General features: G+C 48.7%; 1 protein-coding gene across 2 annotated transcripts in view; it reads left to right on the top strand.

Moving 5' to 3' along the window:
* Positions 1-21,082, top strand: part of gzl (godzilla E3 ubiquitin protein ligase) — a 58,964-nt gene that overhangs the window by 33,778 nt on the left and 4,104 nt on the right. The window contains exons 6-8 of one of the 2 annotated variants that reach the window (XM_050189412.3): positions 2,503-2,599; positions 5,265-5,370; positions 18,103-18,298. In XM_050189412.3, the coding sequence (XP_050045369.1) occupies positions 2,503-2,599; positions 5,265-5,370; positions 18,103-18,298 (399 nt within the window). The remainder of the gene's footprint in view (positions 1-2,502; positions 2,600-5,264; positions 5,371-18,102; positions 18,299-21,082) is intronic. The other variant, XM_050189413.3, reaches the window with a different exon arrangement.

Here is a 21,082-nt window from a genome sequence, read left to right as displayed (position 1 = left end):
AGGGTTATGTTTTTGGGAACCAAGGAAAGGGCTTAAGTGTACACGTAAAGGTGCTCATCGCCCTTCATGTACAAAAACGATGACCAGTTCCTTGGAGAGACTATGCTAAAGAATCCGAGAGGCTTGACTCGCTGCCTTGGCGTAATGAGCTAAAGCTCACCCATTCCAGGCATTGAGACCCAGTCGGGTCCTAAACTGTGCTTTGAAGCTGAAACTAGCTGACATGCACACAATGTCCTGAAGACCAAGAGAATAAATGTAAGTTTGTAATGCACCTGCACTGCTCTCCTTGTCAGGTGCTGCTGGTAGTTTGCCATGAACACATCTTTTATTATAACTGCTGTAACTGCTACAATCCAGTTCCCTATGTCAAGCGATTGCCACGTGAGGAAGATTAATGTCAGGAAGTGCAACACAGTTGCGCGTTGCCAAAAGATATCTTTTTGTTGACTTTGCTAGCTGGTATTGTCAAGAATTATCAGTACAGTCGAACCCCCTTATAACGATACCGGTTTTAACAATATATTGGTTATAATACTGAGAAGCTGCTGCACCGTCGACTTTTGCATGTTTTCCATGGGGAAATAACCCGCTTACTATAATGCCCCGATGCCGCATTATTGGTTATAACGATGGAAGTCTGGCTGCTGGGTGTCTGAGCCGAAAGGTAGTGAAATGCGAAATCCTTGAAACGAAAAAAAGAAAACGAGAAATTCGAGCCGCTGCACGATGGGCCGCTGCGCGCCCATAGCTCTACGGTGCCCCACCTTCTAAAACACAAATGGACTGTGCCAACTGCGCCACAAGCAGATTGCTCACATGTTGCTCGAACAGCTTAATCGCTCGCGTTCGTTTTTGTTGGTTGTGTAAAAGTCGTTCCTGGCCACGCGGTTTCTCAATTTCGCTTGACTCGCTGCCGAAACGGAAGATGGCTGATCTGCCCGCTGATCATCGGCAATGCACGACGTTGCCGGTGAAAGACGAATGTGCTTGCATCGAACGTCGACGACGGCAGAGACGATGTGGTAGGGCAGGCTGCATCAACGTTGGCTTCACAGGAGGCCCGGCATGATTCATTCCCTCTGGGACTTCGTTTTCATGAGGAACCTTCCGATGCACTATGTGGAGCGCTTGGATGCCTTGGAGAAGGATGTCGGCAGGCTTCGCGTAAAGCATGCATGGCTGACGGACATAAGCTTTTCTCGTGCAAGCCAGTGAGATGTACGTGGTGAGATGCTTGTGGTGATCTCTCCTCAGCGTTTCTTCTAGATTTTTGAAGCTGACAGGCTGCCATGGCAGCCTTCTTGCAATTATTAAAAGGCCCCTTTTGGGCCCACTAATGCGATGCCTCAGCAGTGCTCGCATATAGCTTGCCACCTGTGACACCTCTTTGCAGTTGTTATAGCAGTACCATTCTTTAACGCCGACAACCGCGGCTTGTTACACGCGATCGGAGCGCCCAGGAAGCAGTCAAACGAGTGAACACAATCAACAGCCGGGCAGAGGGAGGTGGTGGGGAGGGGCACTGGCCTCCCTGCCTATATAGTTTTCTCATATCAGCTCTGCCATCCCCCTATTGATTTTTTTCATGCAACCTGGTTATAACAATTATCGGTTATAACAATGCAATTTTCGTGGCGCTTGAATATTGTTATAAGTGGGTTTGACTGTACTTTTAAAAGGTCGTGCTTTATGCTGGTTACAGTTGAAACACGTTAGAAAATTTGCATCTGTCTCGGGATAGCTCCTCAATCCTTGGCAGGCCTACAGCTATTAGCTGCCAAGTGAAGGGTTCTGCTGAGCCTAGCGTTACTATATTACACAGCCTATCTTTAATTTGCATTAAAGTGCTTGGGGAGGGGGGGGTGCTTTACTGCATTTAGTAGCCTGCCATGTGTACCGGGCAAATACTATTGCGCATTCCACTTCACATTAAACAAGCACGAGTGGTCTCGTGTGGCTTGGTCTCCAAGACTATTGAGTGGGACCCCTCTCTGTTGTCTGCTGTGCGACAAGGCCCACTGTGTACATACTTTGTCTGGCCGATGCAGAAGGCAATGGAAAGAAGTCAAGTGCTATGAAACGGTTGAGCAACTGATGCAGTAATCTAGTGGCGTTGGCTGAGCTGTTGTCGCGAAAACAACCAGCAGAGATTGACGATGTCGCTAGCATCTGCATTTAGGTCTGCTAAGGACAAATATGAGTTGTTCTTTTGGACGTCAAATATGCATACAGGCCACTGACATAGAGAAGTTTTAGACACAAAGCTCAAGCCATTGGATTATATCTAGAAAGGAGTGTGCTTTATTCAGGTTACCTGGTAAAAATCTCACCAGAAGTTGCACTTACTCAGTGTTTTGAGTGAACTGGTTTTGCAATACTGAGATTTATTGTAATTGCATTGTAGTTGGCTGCTTCATGTGTTCATTAAGATTTGCAGGTACTGACATGAACAGCTGTAGAAACCAGTCTGATATTATTTATTTTTCTTGTTTTTATTAGGAAATGGCTTGAAGGACACAGATGACCTTAATATTTATGCTGTTATTGTGAGTGAAGAAACTGGGATTCGGCTCAAGCGGTATACTTACAAAGACGAGTAAGTTTGTTGCAGTTGTTGCATTGCAATATCTTTCTGTGCCCAGGATCATTTGTCTTGCATTTGTTGCTTGAGCAATGTGTACTCTCACCTGTGAAGAGGGGCTTGCTTTATAAAATTACCCATCATGTGTACATACCCCAAATTTTAATTGTACTCTGCTTGCCATTTAAGAAAAAGAAAAGTATTTTCGCAGTTCTGGCTTTGCATTCAAGTAGCTGTTTTTCTCCTTTTCTCCTCTTTATTTCTTAAATAGTTATTGTTTGTTTTAGGGCCAATTTAATATAGCAACTGGGATAGTTGCTTGTTTTTAAATAGGCTTAATGGCATGTTGTCTTACATTTAGTCCTGTGTGGCTACAGTTAGGGTCCATTCACGCCGGCAACTTGCACAGGTTGCATGACCAAGTTGTTTGCAGGTGGTCGGTGCGGTTAAAAAGCAACTGTTTTTGGTCTGTCACTCGTTGCATGATTTTCGAGTCGCACAACTACAGTCGGAAAGTTACTGAACCAATCAGCAGTGCAAGGAGCAGGACATCTGCATATGCCGACAGATATTTTATGTGCTGATGGCAGTGTGCGCAGATGCAAACGGCACCATCGAGACAGTTCAGTTCCGCAACAGGCAATTCGTGCTGGCCGATGTGAACATTGGTCGCTGCGAGTCACTGCTTGGTTTTCAGGCATGTTCGTTTGTGCAACCTGTCACTTGCCGGTGTACATGCGCCCTTAAGAGGAAGCTTTAACTCGGGGCTAACTCTTAATTTCCCTATTCAAATGTGTACATGTAAAACGAAGAAATGCTTTTACAAGACGATCACTGGACTGAATTGAAAGGAATTTGAAGCATTTGAGAAAGAAAGTTCAATTGTAGTGAATCTGAGAAATACAATTCTTGTTTAGTGCCTTGACATTTTTATATTAGTTCAGGGAACTCGAACCACGAAATTTACAAATGCGGAACTCTGCACCTAAAATAGGTATTGCAGTTCTGTAAGCTTCATCTGACAGAATCCGCCGTGGTTGCTTAGTGGTTATGGTGTTGGGCTGCTAAGCACGAGGTTGTGGGATCGAATCCCGGCCACGGTGGCCGCATTTTGATGGGGGTGAAATGCAAGAACACCCGTGTACTTAGATTTAAGTGCGCATTAAAAAACGCCAGGTGGTCCAAATTTCCGGAGTCCCCCCACTACGGCGTGCCTCATAATCAGATCATGGTTTTGGCACATAAAACCCCATAATTTTTTTTTTCATCTGACGGAGCATCTAAAGTGGTCAAATTTGATTATTGAATTTACAGGTTGCTTGAAGTTCTTACAATCTTCACAAGGTTGTTTTAAAAGTCCTACTCACATATTAGCGGTTTATTTCAGAGTAGTGCATAAGACATCAATTTTGTCCGCTTCGGATGTCCTGATAGGTGCAGTTTTCAGAATTGTAATATCATTATTTATTTCCGAGTTACAGAGCTGGAAGCTTGGTACTTGAGCGTTTTTCTTTTTTTCTATTTTGCAATTTTCAACTATTTTTGGTAAAGGTGTCGTGGCCTAAATAAAATATCTGCTTCCTAGATTCACTAGAGTCACTAGATTCGGACCTTTCCTATTAAATGCAACGAACCTAATCAAAGTCAGTGCTGTGGTTGCTGAGAAAAATGATTTCCCTGTTCTTGTGTATTTAGGTAGGAACTCCTGAGCTAGAGTTTCCTCTGTCAGTCACTGCCGTGCATTGGTGATGGCAGGGGAGAAATGTGTAGTAATAATAGATTTATTATTGTGTCATTTTTTGTCTATGTTTTGCAAGATGCCTGCCTTTTCTACAGTCGAACGTCGATATATCGAACAGTGGGGTGAATTCGAAGCAGCTTGATATAGCCAGAATTTGATATATGTAAAAAACGTGTAAAAAACTTCTGCAAATTAGTCAATGAACCAAGGGTGCAATTGGGGATCGTTGTTTGGAGCGCACGTTTGGTTGCGCCACGCGCAATTGGCCTAGGCTGTGCCGACTTCGTCAGCCGGGGAGCGCACAGTTGATTGCGCCGCACGCAATTAGTGTATGCTGCGCCGATGTCGTCAGCTCGTAACGGAGCAGTTGCGCAGTGGTATCGTGCTGCTCTCAAGCGTGCGTTCAGTGAACAAGGTCGGCAGTATCGTGACTGGCAATGGGGAAGTGGCAGGGCGTTCTTTATCCTCTCGGCAGCTCTCGGCCAGCAGCATGCATCGGTGTTGTCATCCGACGAGAGCCGACCTTGTTCACTGAATGCACACTTGAGAGCAGCATGATACCACTGTGCAACTGCTCCATGACGTGGCTTTTTTTCGTATTTCACAGGCTTTTTTTGCAGCCCGGAAAAATGGACTATGTGAGACGTATCGTATGGGAAATAACTCGATTGGTGGTTTCAGAAGGTGCTCTACAAATCTGCTCTAAAAATCTGCGTATCATACTTGGGGTCCTCAGTCAGTAATTAAAAAGTCGGGTAATTACATTTAATTAGTGAGTTATGGGGAAAACAAAAAAATACCTGAGTTACTATAGGCCAGTGCGAATAGTATGTGTTCGGTTCAATTTAGTTGCGACATGCCTTTCATTTTTAATATCATGGCTCACGTTACGTGGGACACCCTGTATATACATATATATATATTTTTTTTCCCTTGCAGTTACGAGGTGAAGCTTTACCCTGAAAGCTTCCAGAGCATATTCAGCTACCTGCTGCCCTTCCTAGCAATTGTTGGGGTCTGCATTATTGGACTCCTAGGCTTTGTGGTAGGTGGCGTGAGGTATCTTTCTATTTCTAGTTGCTAAGGAAGTGTTAGTATGCACTGATGCGCTAATTCAACACATCCTAGCAGTTCATACCAGTATTGTGGAAGATCTTCCCTACTTGTCAAAGCCACAGCCCCTTTGCCTTAAGTCTGGGAAACAAGCCCAATCTTGCTTCAGATTGTGCAGTTATGTTTGGGCGTTTGAGCCTTTATTGAAGGACACAGATTCCATTTCTTGCCACTTGTTCAAACAGTTGTGTTGTGCCATTGCTGATTCTTACATTAAAGTCATGCTAGTTCTCTTTTGACATGAACAGTGAGCCACCAGAATATGTAGGGTGAAAAAAATATTTTTCTTGCTCATGCCATCTGTGCAGTAGCTGGCTAAATTGGCTACCCTACAATAATTTGAGGATGGTGTTCTTGTCCACTGCTTTCAAAATTGTTTTATGCATAGTATTATCACAGGCGATAAAATTACAGTGAAACATCGTTAAACCGTAGTCGGCCGGAGCTCGGAAAAAGTACGTACTAAACGGTAGTACTGTTTAACCGAAATAGCTTGAGATCGCCCACTTACCTGTCGAAAACGGAACTCAGAGAGAGTGCGATGAAAGGGGAAAAAAACATGCAATATTTATTCACTTCGCGCGACATAAGTGTTATTTTCGTTTGATGCCGCGGCGGCCTAGCACGACGACAGCGGCCTCAAACTCACTGAAGCTGCGTGCCAGCTTCTCAGCCAGCCCCCTCCTCTCGGCAAACACTCGCACGGCAGATTCCTCATTGGCGTTACGTATTCTCCGTGCACGCGCGCAGTAGTGCTGCATAAGTCCTGGGGCGCCTTTTTCATTGCCGGGTGCCAGAGTTCGGAAAGCTTTTGGTTTGGAATAGTTATGTTATCGTGCCCCAGTTCTCGTTGCGACGATTGAATTCATGAGGCTGACGTAGCGCGCAGCTCATGCCACTGTCGGGCCTGAATCGCCCGTGCTGTCGCTTTCCGTGTCGTCCTCATCACTGTCGCTAGTCGACACTTTGGCAACAACAGAGGCAACGATGGCGAAAAGTCGAACCTCGTAGCCGACATCTCTTCGCGGTCGCAGCAGCGCTGCCGAGCAACTTCGCATTCCAAATGCCACACACTGTAGTCAACAGCAGATCCATGTCGCGGGCCAGCGCCAACTTCTTCGTGTCACGTTCGATAGCACGGACGATGTCTAATTTTTCTTCTATGCTGAGCACCCGGCGTCTTTTATATCCGAGCTTCGGCATGACGCGAGTCCTCGCTTGCACGACGCCACAACGCTCTCTGGCCCGGTGTCGAAATGATGTTGATGTTGATGCTGCTTCACGTGCAAACACACAGGGCGCTTGGAGGCCGTTGTACCGATCTTTGAGGCTCGTTGTTCTGCTGGGCCGCCCGATGGAGACGACGCACTGTCGTGTTTGCGCGACGAAAAGCGGAAACGCTACGTTTTAACCGATGTGTACGCAATAAGCTGGTACAGTTTATGCGGATACAAAATACATTATGTTCAATGGCCGCTGAGTCTGGGAATTGACTACTACTTTTAAACCGAAACTACTGTTTAAGCGGGTACGGTTTAACGAGGTTTTACTGTACCATTAAAAGTACAGCATAGACCGGATATAATGCAAAGTTGACAGAGTCGCGAATTTCTGCACCATAAATGCTACTGCACAATAACCAAAACAGCATTTCCCAAGGCATGTATGTGCTAAACATATGCACCAAGCAGATGCATATGTCCGAGAATCTTGGCGTATGGCCAGAATGTGCCCTCACTTTTGTTAGAGAGGTGGTTTCTCCATTTTCCAAGTACCATACTGCCAGTGTGAAGCATTTCATTGACTGCAGCAAACCACAACTTTGGCTGCCGACTCCCAACGAGGTAGCACTAGTTAGGCCTAGCCCACGGTGGTGTTGGGTGACATACCATCACGGGAAGCTCACCCTTGATATATGTTTGTATTCGTAGAAGAATACATGTTCATCTGGCGCGAGATCATGCACACAGGCTGCACTAACGGCAACACACATAAATCAGGGGTTCATGGGTGATCAGCTGACAACTACTGTGAATGCGTATAGTAGAAGATGGTACGTGGACATACAGCATCGTAGGAATGGTGAAAGCTTGCATGTGGACAATGGTTCGAGCAGTTGAATAGAACTGATGAATTTGCTCACCACAGTTTAAATTCACAGTGTTGTGGATTCAAGGTCGCACTTATGTGTATCACGATGGGCGAACCACTCACGGTGCTGGAGTTGTAAAAAAACAGCAAATTGATTTTACCATTGAAATTTATTTTTCCAGCCTGTCCAATAATTCAGGCATTTTTGTTAATCTATGTATGAACAAAAGTGACTTGGCACCGTATTTCTGTGTTCACTTTCTCCACGCAAACTGAAGAGCCAAAAAGCAACAATGCGCATGCGTTCCAAGCGGACCATACGTGGCTATCAAGTGGTCGGTGGAAAGGTTTCTGCGTCGCCTAGTTAAGCCTCGTGTGCCTGCTGAGCCAGCTTGCTCACGCCACTTTTTTCTTTCTCCGTGCCGTGACCGGCACACCTCATTGAAAAGCGCACTCGCTGCCTTGCTTGCCTGCGGGATTTTCTGGTAACCGCATTATAATCAGTATTTTGTCTCACTTGGATGCACTATAAGAGGTATGCATATACATCGAGTTCTATGGGAAGATAAACGGGAGTCATAAAATACCGCATTATATTAGGCCCTGTGCTATAAGTGGTTACATTATAATTGGCCTGAGCTGTGCAGTAGAATCTCGTTGATACAACCTTCCAGTGAACTGGAAAATAAAATGTATCATCCGACAATCGTATTAACCTTTTGAGGCTCGACTTTTTTCGTCAAATGCTACCCCCCCCCCCCCCCCCAAGGTTGAATTTCTTTAGTGCAGATTTGAAATCTTCAGACTGACTTATTTAAAAAAAATGTACAGCACTTTTCTTATAGTGACCATAAAGTGACAAAAAGAATATTTTCCGTAAGTAAACATGCATTGTTTAGTCATGAATACAGATGGGCTTCCATGAATACCTTTAATCACAGTAAAAAAGTACACACACTGAAATTATATATTCTGATTTGGCACACGGGTAGCAGCCCACATCGAAGTAATTGCCACTTGATTCACTTTCAGCAGAGAAAACGACGCACACTCTGTGCATGTGTCATTGAACCATGTATGTGAACGTATGCAACAAAAGTCGGTGGTTGTGTGTTGTAAGAGTAAGGACAATCCCACCACTGGCAACCAGTTGTAAGGTTTAGACGTAGTTGAAGGGAGGGACTTCCCATCGCTGGTTACCAGTTGTACGGGTTGTAGTCGCCAGTTCTTCTCTCTTTCTGTCCCGTTTCTCTCTTTTCCTAAAAAGTTCTAGCCCAATTTCAATGTCCTCCTCACTGGCCTGTTCGAAAATCAGCTGCAATAATTCCGATTTTAGCATTTCCTTGCGTACCTCCAGGCCCAGTTCCTCACCAACAATCAACAGTTCTTCTCTCAGCAGTCTCCTTAACTCCATGATTGCTGCTTTACTGCCTTGGTCCTGCTCGCTAAACATACCTAGGTAAACACAACCTAGCTAACAATAAACAATGCAGCTTCTCTACTGTTCTAAACAGAGCAACCACAAAATGAAGCCTAGAGAGTCGAAGCAAGAACCAAGCATTTACCGCAGACAGAGCACCACGTTGCAAAGTCCATCCCGCCGCTGCCACCAGTTGTAAGAGTTGGGATCGGGCATGAAATAAATGGTAGCTGGCCCATTCCATTGTCCGACTCATCCATGCTGAGGACATTGTTGAAGAGTGGGACTTGTTCTCATCGAGAACGAGGAATATGGTATTTATTTACAATACAGTCGAACACAGATATATCAAACCTACATATTGCTACGGCACAATATGCGCGATCACGAAAGGCCAGCAGTGTGAAGACGACGACGACGATTAGAAGCTAGCGCGGGCTGTTGCCTCTTGGCCAAGCGCAGCGTATTTTCCTTGTAAATATATTTGTACATAGCTTTTCGTCTGCGTCTTCCTACGTAACATATCTGGTGGAGGTGGACGTTCCCTGTACCTCGTCACGGAGCTTCGCAGTGGACGGTACGTCGAGCCTTCCTTCATGGCTCCCGGCGACGACAACCCGACTCCGCCGGCTCCGACACCTGCTGCCACTTCGACGACCTACATCACTCTCCCCGCTCCCCGTGATCCTGGCGTATTCTCGGGCCAAGATGGGGAAGACGTCGATGACTGGATCAGCCTGTATGAACACGTCAGCCGCAATAACCGGTGGGACCCTACTATTATGCTCGCCAACGTAGTCTTTTACCTCGGTGGCACACCTCGAGTTTGGTATTGCACGCACGAAGATGAGCTCACCAGTTGGGATTCACTTAAGACACAGCTTCGAGACTTGTTCGGCAACCCCTACGGTCAACAACTTGCCGCGCAGAAGGCGCTTTCCGGCCGTGTGCAGACGTCAACAGAGCCCTATGTCACGTACATTCAGGACGTCTTGGCTCTGTGCCGCAAAGTTGACACCCACATGACTGAGTCAGACAAGGTTTCCCACATCCTCAAAGGCATTGCCGATGACGCCTTCAACTTGCTCGTTTGCAACAACGTAGCCACGGTGGATGCTGTTATAAGAGAGTGCCGCCGCCTGGAACTCGCCAAAAGCCGACGTATTGACCAGCAGTTTGCCCGTCTGCCCAACACCCCAGCGACATCTTCCTGTGCCGACGCTCCTCGTCCCAACAACACTGCCGATGTTACCAGGATCGTCCGGCGTGAGATCGAGGCCGCCTATCCGGCTGCCTTCGACTCCAGTCCCACCAACACATCTGCAGTCACGGTCTCACTGATCCAGGCAGTTGTCCGCCAGGAGTTTGAAAACATGGGTCTTCACACCATCTGCTCGGCCCATCGCCCTAATACCCGCCCGGCTTCTTCGATTTCGCCCCGTCCCGCATCTTCTTACCCACCACGTTTCCGCAACCCATCTGAATGGCGCACTGCTGACGACAAGCCTATTTGTTTCCACTGCCATCGAATCGGGCACATTTCTCGGCACTGTCGTAGTCGCTGGAGTTCCCCGAGCCGGCCTACTTATACTGCCTACTCTCGCCCCTCAGGTGGCCCTTCTCGTCCCTATGCCGCACGCTCCGATAATGCCGCCACTGATTCTCCTGCAACGAACCGCCCCTATTCTCGTTCGCCTTCGCCCCAACGACGACAATCTCGCTCTCCCCAGCCCCGTCGCTCCTATTCGCCGACTCCCTTCGGACGCCGCTCCCAGCCGGAAAACTAGACGATGCAGCGCCTCGAGGTGACGCTGCATTGCTCCCTACGCCGCCAAATCCTCTACTGACTTTGCCCACTCATCTGAACCTTCTTGACGTGCAAGTCGACGGTGTTTCTGTGTCTGCTCTCATAGACACTGGGGCGCATTTGTCCGTAATGAGCGCTGACCTTCGTAACCGGCTCAAGAAAATTATCACGCCCGCCACGACGCCTGTTGTCCGTGTCGCCGATGGCGGAACAGCCCCCGTAATTGGTATGTGTACCGCCCGCGTCTCCTTCGCCGATCGCTCAACAATCGTGCTATTCAGAGTCATCGCCCACTGTCCCCACGACATCATCCTCGGCTTAGACTTCCTTTCCGCACATTCTGCTCTCATCGATTGTTCCGCCAGTACTCTCCGCCTTGACCTGCCTGTTCTGGATCCTGCTGAACCACACCCCAGTCGCCTCAGTTCCGCCGACTTCGTTCGCTTGCCACCTTCGGCACTGACCTACGTTGACCTAGTGTCATCCCCACCAGTCCCCGACGGTCACTACATCGCGGCTCCTATGCAAGACGTCCTCCTTACACATGGGATCACAGTACCCCATACAGTTTTATCTATTACGGCGAATTGCGTCTGCCTGCCAGTGGTCAACTTTGGCTTGACGACACAAGTGCTGCCACGTGGGATGTCTTTGGCCCAGCTTTGTTCATTCGAGGATCACTCAGTAGCATCCATTGCAGTAGACGACACTTCATCCGATACTCCTCTACCATCGCAGTCGGCAAATTGTACCATCGCTGACTTACGGAAAATGATTGCCCCCGACTTGCCCTCCGAGCACGCTCGTGAACTCTACCGCGTTCCGTTTTCCTACCACGATATTTTTGACTTTAACGATCGTCCTTTAGCCCAAACTACAGCTGTCAAACATCGCATTAATACCGGCGATGCCCCTCCTATTCATCGCCGCCCGTATCGAGTGTCACCAGCTGAGCGTCAAGTTATTCACGCAGAAGTTCGCAAAATGCTTGCCAAGAACATTATTGAACCATCATATAGTCCATGGGCGTCACCTGTAGTACTGGTCAAAAAGAAGGATGGCTCATGGCGCTTTTGCGTGGATTATCGGCACCTTAACAGGGTTACCAAAAAGGACGTGTATCCCCTACCTCGGATTGATGACGCCCTTGACTGCCTCCACGGTGCTCGCTATTTCTCTTCTATTGACCTTCGCTCCGGCTACTGGCAGATTGCCGTGGACGATCTCGACCGCGAGAAGACTGCTTTTGTCACACCCGACGGTCTTTATCAATTCAAAGTGATGCCGTTCGGTCTATGTAACGCCCCTGCCACTTTTGAACGCATGATGGACTCCCTTCTTCACGGTTTCAAATGGTCCACGTGCCTGTGCTACTTGGACGACGTTATCGTATTCTCCCCAACGTTCGCTACGCACCTCGAGCGCCTCTCAGCAGTCCTGGACGTTTTTCGGCGAGCCGGTCTGCAACTCAACGCATCGAAGTGCCAATTCGGCCGTCGCCAGATTACCGTCCTTGGACATCTCGTTGACGCGAACGGAGTGCAACCGGACCCAGGCAAGATCCATGCTGTTACGCACTTCCCTGTTCCGAAGTGTGTCAAGGATGTGCGCAGCTTCATCGGCCTTTGTTCGTACTTCCGCCGTTTCGTGAGAAATTTCGCCGCCATAGCACGACCACTAACCGACCTTTTGAAAAAAGACGCTCCTTTCCAGTGGGGCGATAACGAGGCCTCTGCATTCTCTCATCTAATCGACATTCTCACAACGCCTCCCGTTTTGGCCCATTTCGATCCTTCTGCGCCTACCGAAGTCCGTACTGATGCCAGCGGTCACGGAATTGGAGCAGTACTGGCACAACGCCAGCGTGGCCACGACCGTGTTATCGCTTACGCCAGTAGGCTCCTCTCACCCGCGGAGCGCAACTATTCCATCACTGAGCGTGAGTGTCTGGCCCTAGTTTGGGCGGTTGCGAAATTCCGCCCATACTTATATGGCCGATCCTTTTCCGTTGTCACAGACCATCACGCGCTTTGCTGGTTATGCTCACTGAAAGATCCTACAGGAAGACTTGGTCGCTGGGCCTTACGCCTCCAAGAATATTCGTATACTGTCACCTATAAATCTGGCCGACTACACAAGGACGCTGACTGCCTGTCTCGCTACCCGGTCGACGAGCCTGACGACGCCGACAGTAGTAGCGCCAACGGCATTTTCTCTGTCTCTGCCTTCAGTAACATCGCCGATGAGCAGTACCGAGACCTATCGCTGCGAGCACTTATCGAGCGTCTGCGCTCTACACCTACCGACGCATCCGTTCGCCGATATGTCCTCCAGGGTGGCATTCTGTATCGAAGGAACTTCCTCCCTGACGGCTCTGACCTTCTTCTTGTCGTGCCAAAACAGCTACGACAGACTGTGCTCTTTGAGATGCATGACGCACCCACTTCAGGACATCTTGGGGTAACCCGCACGTACGACCGCGTCCGCCGCCGCTTCTATTGGCCTGGTCTCGCTCGCTCCGTTCGACGCTATGTTGCTGCCTGTGATCCCTGCCAGCGTCGGAAGACACCTCAGGTGCTACCTGCCGGTCATCTCCAGCCGATCACCGTCCCTGTGGAACCGTTCTTTCGTGTTGGATTAGACCTGCTCGGTCCCTTTCCCACGTCTTCTTCTGGGAACAAATGGGTAGCCGTCGCGACTGATTACGCCACCCGATACGCTATCACTCGGGCTCTCCCTACCAGCTGCGCCACTGACGTCGCGGACTTTCTCTTGCGTGACATTATCTTGCTTCATGGCGCCCCGCGACAGCTGCTTACTGACCGTAGTCGAAACTTCCTCTCGAAAGTTATCGCTGACATTGTGCGTTCCTGCTCCATTCAACACAAACTGACTACTTCATACCATCCTCAAACCAATGGCCTGACAGAGCGGTTAAACCGTACTCTTACCGATATGCTGGCCAAGTACGTTTCCAAGGACCACCACGACTGGGACATTGCCCTTCCTTACGTAACATTTGCGTACAATTCTTCCCGGCACGACACCGCCGGATTTTCTCCCTTTTATCTACTGTACGGTCGCGAACCTACCTTGCCCCTAGACACGGCACTTCCTCCTGCTGCGGTCTCAACAAGCGAGTATGCGCGCGACGCCATCGCCCTCGCTGACCATGCACGCCAGCTTGCCCGTGCTCGACTGACGGCCTCACAGACCACTCAGCAGTGTCAGTACAACGCCCGCCATCGTGACGTACAGTTTTCACCTGGTGCGCTCGTGCTCCTGTGGTCGCCCTCTCGTCACGTCGGACTTTCAGAGAAGCTCCTTTCACGATACACAGGGCCCTACCGCGTGCTGCGCCAGGTGACGCCTGTGACTTACGAAATTGCTCCTGTGGCCTCAACCTCGTCCTCTCCTGTGGCATCTAGTGATGTCGTACACGTCAGTAGGCTCAAGGCCTACTACACTGCTTCCGAGTCCGATCTTTAGTGGCTCCGGGACGGCGCTTTTGCAGCCGGGGGTAGTGCTACGGCACAATATGCGCGATCACGAAAGGCCAGCAGTGTGAAGACGACGACGACGATTAGAAGCTAGCAATATATAACGTAACAATATATAGAATTATTGTCTGTATCGAACTTGTAAATTATCCCCTTGAAGATACTGTGTAAAAGTATAGAAATTAATACGTTATATCGAACGATATTTTTACCCGTCATTGGATATATAGAATGCCGCGTGAGCTCGGCGCTCGCTGTACCCGCGAGCTCCGCGCCTTTGTGGCACCGCACCTCCCCCGAAAGGCTCGGAAAATGTGAGAGGGAGAGGGAGGGAGGCTCGGACTGTACTCCCGCTGCACATGCTCTCCGACTTGCAGAACAGCTTTTCTCTCTCTCTTCCCCCGCGTAACCACAGTGATCGGCTCGGAAAAGGTAGCCACAGGAACCAAGGCGCCGGCGGCCTTCTCCTCCTGCCTTTTTTTTTCTTGTCGTTGCATTTTCGCGAGTTTTGCTCAGGCAACCACAGCTCGCGCCTTTCGCACATCGCTGTCGCCCTCGGAGGTGGCCATCGCAAGCGCTTTGTTGGTGGAGGCTGTTCATATCCTTGTGTTTCGTGTGCATTATTGTGTTGCGTGCGTCTCGCGACATGTGTCACTGAATCGTGGTGGGCTGATGCGGAAGCAATGGCCGCAGCAAGCACACGCAGCGTCAAGAAGCGCAAGAACCTGGACTTTGCGACAAAGCTGAAAGCCATTCAGCGTGTTGAGGCAGGCGAGAAAAGTGCGATGGTGGCAGACAACTTCGGGATTCCTCGGAGCACTCTAAGCACCTTGTTAAAAAACAAGACGGACGTAAGGTCGAAAGCGGCGGAGCAACGAACATCGGGAGCTTGTCGTGTGCACGCTCCTGCCCACGAGAAAGTTGAAAAGGCTCTCTGTGCGTGGTTTTTAGAGGTCCGGGCTAAGAACATTCCGGTGGATGGCCCAATGCTAATGGCTAAGACCAAATGGTTTGCCGCTGCACTTGGTGAAGACAACTTCGCCAACAACATAGGGTGGCTGCAAAGGTTTAAGAACCGCCATAAGATGGCAAAACCATTTCTGGCGAAAGTGGAGCTGTCATCAGCCAGGATATCCAGCAGTGGATTTCGAAGGAATGGCCAGAAATTTGCGTAACGTTTTCTCCCGTGGAAATCTTCAACGCCGACGAGACCGGGTTGTTTTGGCAGATGCTGCCCAGCAAGACGCTCGACGTCCGGGGCAGCACGTGTCACGTGAGCAAAGTCACCGTGAGAGTTCTCCTCGCAGCTAACATGGATGGCTCTCGAAAGCTCCAGCCCTTTGTGATCGGCAAGGCAAGGGCACTACGCTGCTTCAAAAACTGTAAGCAGCTCCCCGTCCACTACGCTTTCAATAAGAAGGCGTGGATGACGCGTCAGCTGTTTACAGACTGGCTGCAAGCGTGGGACGCCGAACTGGGCAAGTCGGGGCGTCACGCTTGCCTTCTCGTTGATAACTGCACGGCCCATCACACCACCTGTGAGCTCGACAACATCAAGCTCAAGTATCTGCCTGCTAACACGACAGCGAAGTTGCAGCCGATCGACCAGGGCATCATTAAGTCGTTCAAGGTCGGTTACAGGAGGTGACTCATTGATAGGCTTTTGATGAACCTCTGCATGGGCACCGAGCTTAAGGTTGACCTGCTGGGGGCCATTCAAATGATGACGGGTGCCTGGAGAGACGTGAAGCCGGATACCATGGCCAACTGCTTCCGGAAGGCAGGCCTCGTGACGGCCTAACTTCCCGAAACCTGCGAAGACAGCGACAGCGACGAGTGCATGGACGACGCGTTTCGCGGGTTGTCGTCCCTTTTCCCGGCTGCCATTCCAGCCGAAGTGTCTGCTGACAACTTTGTGAACGTTGACAGCAATGTTCAGGCTGTTGCGAGCCTCGCTGACGAAGACATTGTAGCTGCAGTCGCAGGGACCCAGGCTGACAGCTCGAGTGGCGACGAAGATCATCCGGATGAGGGGGCAGCTACACGCTCGTACTTCGCCGCTGAAGTGGCGGCAGCATTCAGCTTGATTCGTTGTTGTTGCGGCGACATGGAAGGAACCGGGCTTTCGCACCTGATCAGCCTCGATAAGATCGAGGTTGGCATCTTTCATTTCATTCCCAAGGCAAAGAAGCAGACCAACATAAGCGATTTTTTTTAACGAAAATAAAGCATTACGTTGCATCGTGTGTGCGGAAATAGTTGTCATTCTTGAATACGCCGATCGGTAGATCATCGTCCGCCAGAGGTAAAATCTCGGCCTGTATTTTCTTATATCGAATTTTTATTATATCGAATTAATTCGCGATCCCCTTCGAGTTCGATATATCCGTGCTTGACTGTATCTACATGAAGGGTGGAGAACGTTACAGTTCATCAGTCTAACATGACTGAAAGAGAATGCACACAGCACACTAGCACCCCACTAGCAGCCGACAAACTGCTGCTTAAGAACCCTCTGTCCTCCCTAGATCCCTAGGTGAGGGAAAACTGCCGTTCAAACTTCGTCCAATGGGAGCGTCCAACGTCGTTGGAGGTGTAGTCGACCCGCCTTTGAGGGGGAGGGCTCACACACTCAAATACACCCTTTGGATTCCCAGAACCCACTGAGTTGAGCGAGTCTTTGTAGACAGGTTGTCATGCTTGACCCCAGCGGGCACCTCTTGATTTCAGAGCTGATTTCTCAGGTAGCTGCCACGACTGTCAGCAAACTGTGATGAATTCTGGGGCCTGTGAAAATGCATTGCAAAAAAACCCTTTTGCAGCAGCTCCCTTACTGCATGTAGACCATGAAGGCGACAGCGAATCAACGAACAATACTTGGTCCGCCGAACGTGGCTAGACTCGCTGGCACTGGTCTCTTTGAAGGAGGCGCAAGGTTGATTAACTTTGCTGTGGTCTCCAGTTCTCTGAAGGAGGTGCATGGTCGGTTAACTTTGCTGGCGTCGCCAGTGCTCCGAAGCGACTTGTCGCAGCGGGCCAGGAAGGGTTCAAAGGTCACTTCTCCGAAGGACGCCACCCCCGCAGGCCGATCGTAACAGTGCCCATTATAAAAACCAAATGAGTCAGAAACTTGCAGTAATCCTTCTTTCCATTGCCAACAAGGGGCAAATTAGCTTTCGGGATCCGAGTCACGAGAAAAGAAACGCAGGCATGTCAGCATCCACGCCCGCCTGTGAACAGGTGTTATCGCACCCCTGTGAGCAACAATCTGGCAAGCATCCAGCAGTGACCCTTTGAGAGATAAAAAACCAGATAGACATCAGTTTTTAGGAGCGCAATGAATGGGAACGGCCAGCAAAATGAAACTAAAACTAACCGCTGCGTGCCCTCGCATGCGCGGATGTGCAAGCAGTTGCTGAAATGCCAGTGTAAAAAAGCCGTGGGATGAAAACCAAGAGACTACGGAGTAAATAATAAATTACGGTGCTAATAATAGATGGTGTAATAGTAAATAATAAACGGTGCCGCAGTAGCTCAGTCGGTAAGAGCATTGCACGCGTAATGCAAAGATGTGGGTTTGTGCCCCACCTCCAGCCAGTTGTTTTTTCATCCACTTTAATTTTCATTAATTTATCATTTCTTTAATTCAATGAATAAGCAGATGTAATTTCACCTATTATGTCCTTGGTGTCTTCGTTTGTTGACTTCTTATGAGTTGCCCTAAGGGCAAGTTGTGTAAAATGGGACCTACAGACATCTGCACACCCTAACTCCTGCATGTGAGATTGAATACTGCTGTGTGCTTTGTGAGTTATCCATTTGTGCAGTGTCGCAACTGTATGGCAGTGGTATGGTGGATTGCCGCAGTTGGTGCGCTGTATTCGTGACTGGCGCAAGAAGAGGAAGTCCCGCCTGTCCCGCAAGTTTCTCAGGCAGCTGCCCACCACCAAGTACAAGAAGGGAGACATATACGAGACGTGTGCCATCTGCCTTGAGGATTACGTTGAAGGAGACAAGCTGCGCATTTTGCCTTGTTCACATGGTAAGTGCCCTCTTATCGTTTTCTGTATCATTTCGATGGAGCAAAGAGATACTGGAGGAAGGGCTCTGCTCTCTCTGGTGTCACCTGATATAATGTGGTAAGTGCTACAAGTAGTCAGAATTTTCTTCATGCTTCCACTGTGGGGTATCATTGGTGCCAACACAAGGCACCTAGACTGATCTCGTAAGAACATTTGCTAGGCCATGCAACTCATTGCCTCAGACTCTGGCCAGACTGGTCAAAGTCAACATAGAGTATCCTACAATGCAATGTCACTAAGGGGGACTCTGACTCTGCAGCCATTCTGTTCCCTCGGGAATGATGGCTAGTACAGTGAAACCTAGTGAAAACGTAGTTGGCCGGAGCTCGGAAAAAGTACGTACTAAACAGTAGTACAGTGAAACCTCGTTAAACCGTAGTTGGCCGGAGCTTGGAAAAAGTATGTACTAAACGGTAGTACTGTTTAATTGAAATAGCATGAGATCGCCCGCTTACCTGTCGGAAACGGAACACGGAACTCGGAGAGAGTGCGATGAAAGGGGGAAAAAAACATGCAGTATTTATTCACTTCGCGCGACAAAAGTGTCATTTTTGTTTGATGCCACAGCGGCCAAGCACGACTACAGCGGCCTCAAACTTACTGAAGCTGCATGCCAACTTTTCAGCCAGCCTCCTCTTTTCGGCAAGCACTCGCATGGCAGATTCTTCGTTGGCATTACGTATTCTCCGTGCATGTGTGCAGTAGTGCTGCAAGTCCCGGGGTGCCTTTTTCATTTCTGGGTGCTGTTCTCATCGCGACGATTGCATTCATGAGGCTGACGTAATGCACAGCTTCTGCCACTGTTGGGCCTGAATCGCCTGTGCTGTCGCTTCCCGTGTTGTTTTCATCACTGTCGCTAGTCGACACTTCGGCAACAACAGAGGCAATGATGGTGAAAAGTTGAACCTCGTAGCCGACATCTCTTCGCGGTTGCAGCAGCGCTGCCGAGCAACTTCTTCGCACTCCAAATGCCACGCACCGTAGTCAACAGCAGATCCCAGTCGCTTGCCAGTGCCGACTTCTTCATGTCACGTTCGATAGCACGGATGATGTCTAACATTTCTTCTATGCTGAGCACCCGGCGTCTTTTGTATCTGAGCTATGGCATGACGAGAGTCCTCGCTTGCACGACACCACAACACTCTGGCACGGCGCCGAAATGATGTTGATGTTGATGTGGCTTCATGCACAAACGCACAGGGTGCTTGGAGGCCGTTGTTCATATCTCAGGGGCTCGTTGTTCTGCCGAGCCGCCTGATGGAGACGCAGTTGCGCGATGAACAGGGGAAACGCTACGTTTTAACCAACGCGTACGCAATAAGCTGGTACGGTTTATGTGGATACAAAACACATTACGTTCAATGGCCGCTTAGTCGGGGATTTGACTTTACTACTTTTAAAATGAAACTACTGTTTAAGCGGATACAGTTTAACAAGGTTTTACTGTACATAGATTTGTCTTACCTTCGTGCTTGTGGCTTCAAAAATTCTTTCGAAGTTATTTATTATGCTTTATCTCTCTAAATTGCCCAGCACTTATATTTTCTCAACTCAGGCAATTAGTCTGCTTGCATGCATAATCATTGCAAATTGTTGCATATCTTGCGACAGTGATTGGCAGTGCCGCTCTTGCCAAATGTACCACTTCTGCTTTGGCTGCCAACAGAAAGCTGGCAGTATCATCTAAATAAATAAATATATAACGCAACATATTGCTTTTCACTGCATGCTTAGAAGTATTTAAGTTAGACTGGGAAGGCTTAGGAGTGAGGATCAACGGCAAATATCTTGGCAACCTTCGGTTTGCAGATGACATAGTTGCAACGAATAATTGAGGATCTGAGCTGAGAAAGTGTAAGAGTGGGATTGAACATTAATATGCAGAAGACAAAGTTAATGTTCAGTACCCTGGCAAGGGAACAAAAATTAATGATCGCCAGTCAGCCTCTGTGCAGGAGTATGTTACTAGGTTAATTACAGGGGACCCTGATCATGAGAAGGAAATTTACAAAAGAATAAAAATGGGCTGGAGTGCATACGGCAGGCATTACCAAATCGTGACTAGGAGCTTACCACTGTCATTGAAGAGAAAAGTGTACAATCGTATTGTAGTGGTGCTAAATTATGGGGCATAAACTTTGAGGTTAACAAAGAAGCTCGAGAACAAGTTAAGGACCGTGCCGAGAGCGATGGAACGAAATATGTTAAGCGTAACGTTAAGACACCAGAGGAGAATGATGTGGATCAGAGAGCAAAGGAAGTTAGCTGATATTCTAGTTAACATTAAGAGAAAAAAAAAATGGAGCTGGGCAGGTCCTGCAATGTATAGGGCAGATAACAGGTAGTCCATAAGAGTTACCGAATGGTTGCCAAGGGAAGGGAAGCTATAGATGACCGACTGGGGCTATAGATAACCGACTAGGGCTATAGATAACCTTCGCCCTCCTCCTCAATGCTGCTGCGCATTGCATTGGCTTAGTGCTTCACGTGGAAAAGGCAGCTCGCACTTTGTGGTGACCAACGCCGATACAGATGCCTCACCACTTTCACGTCGCTGCCAAGTCAGGCATTGAGCAGTTATTTCTTCTGAGTAATGCCTGTTACTGCTGGTGATGCGGTGCGCAGACGTGTAATCATGCAGCTATTTTCATATTTCGTGCATTTTCTTTATAATGCGGAAACATAATTAGTATGCGAGGCATAGCATACTGAGAACTGAATTGGCTGTCTTAAAACACAATTAT

This window comes from Dermacentor andersoni, chromosome 2, assembly GCF_023375885.2.
Source record: "Dermacentor andersoni chromosome 2, qqDerAnde1_hic_scaffold, whole genome shotgun sequence".
NCBI classification, from domain to species: domain Eukaryota; kingdom Metazoa; phylum Arthropoda; class Arachnida; order Ixodida; family Ixodidae; genus Dermacentor; species Dermacentor andersoni.
This window is presented reverse-complemented; position numbering and strand designations above follow the sequence as displayed.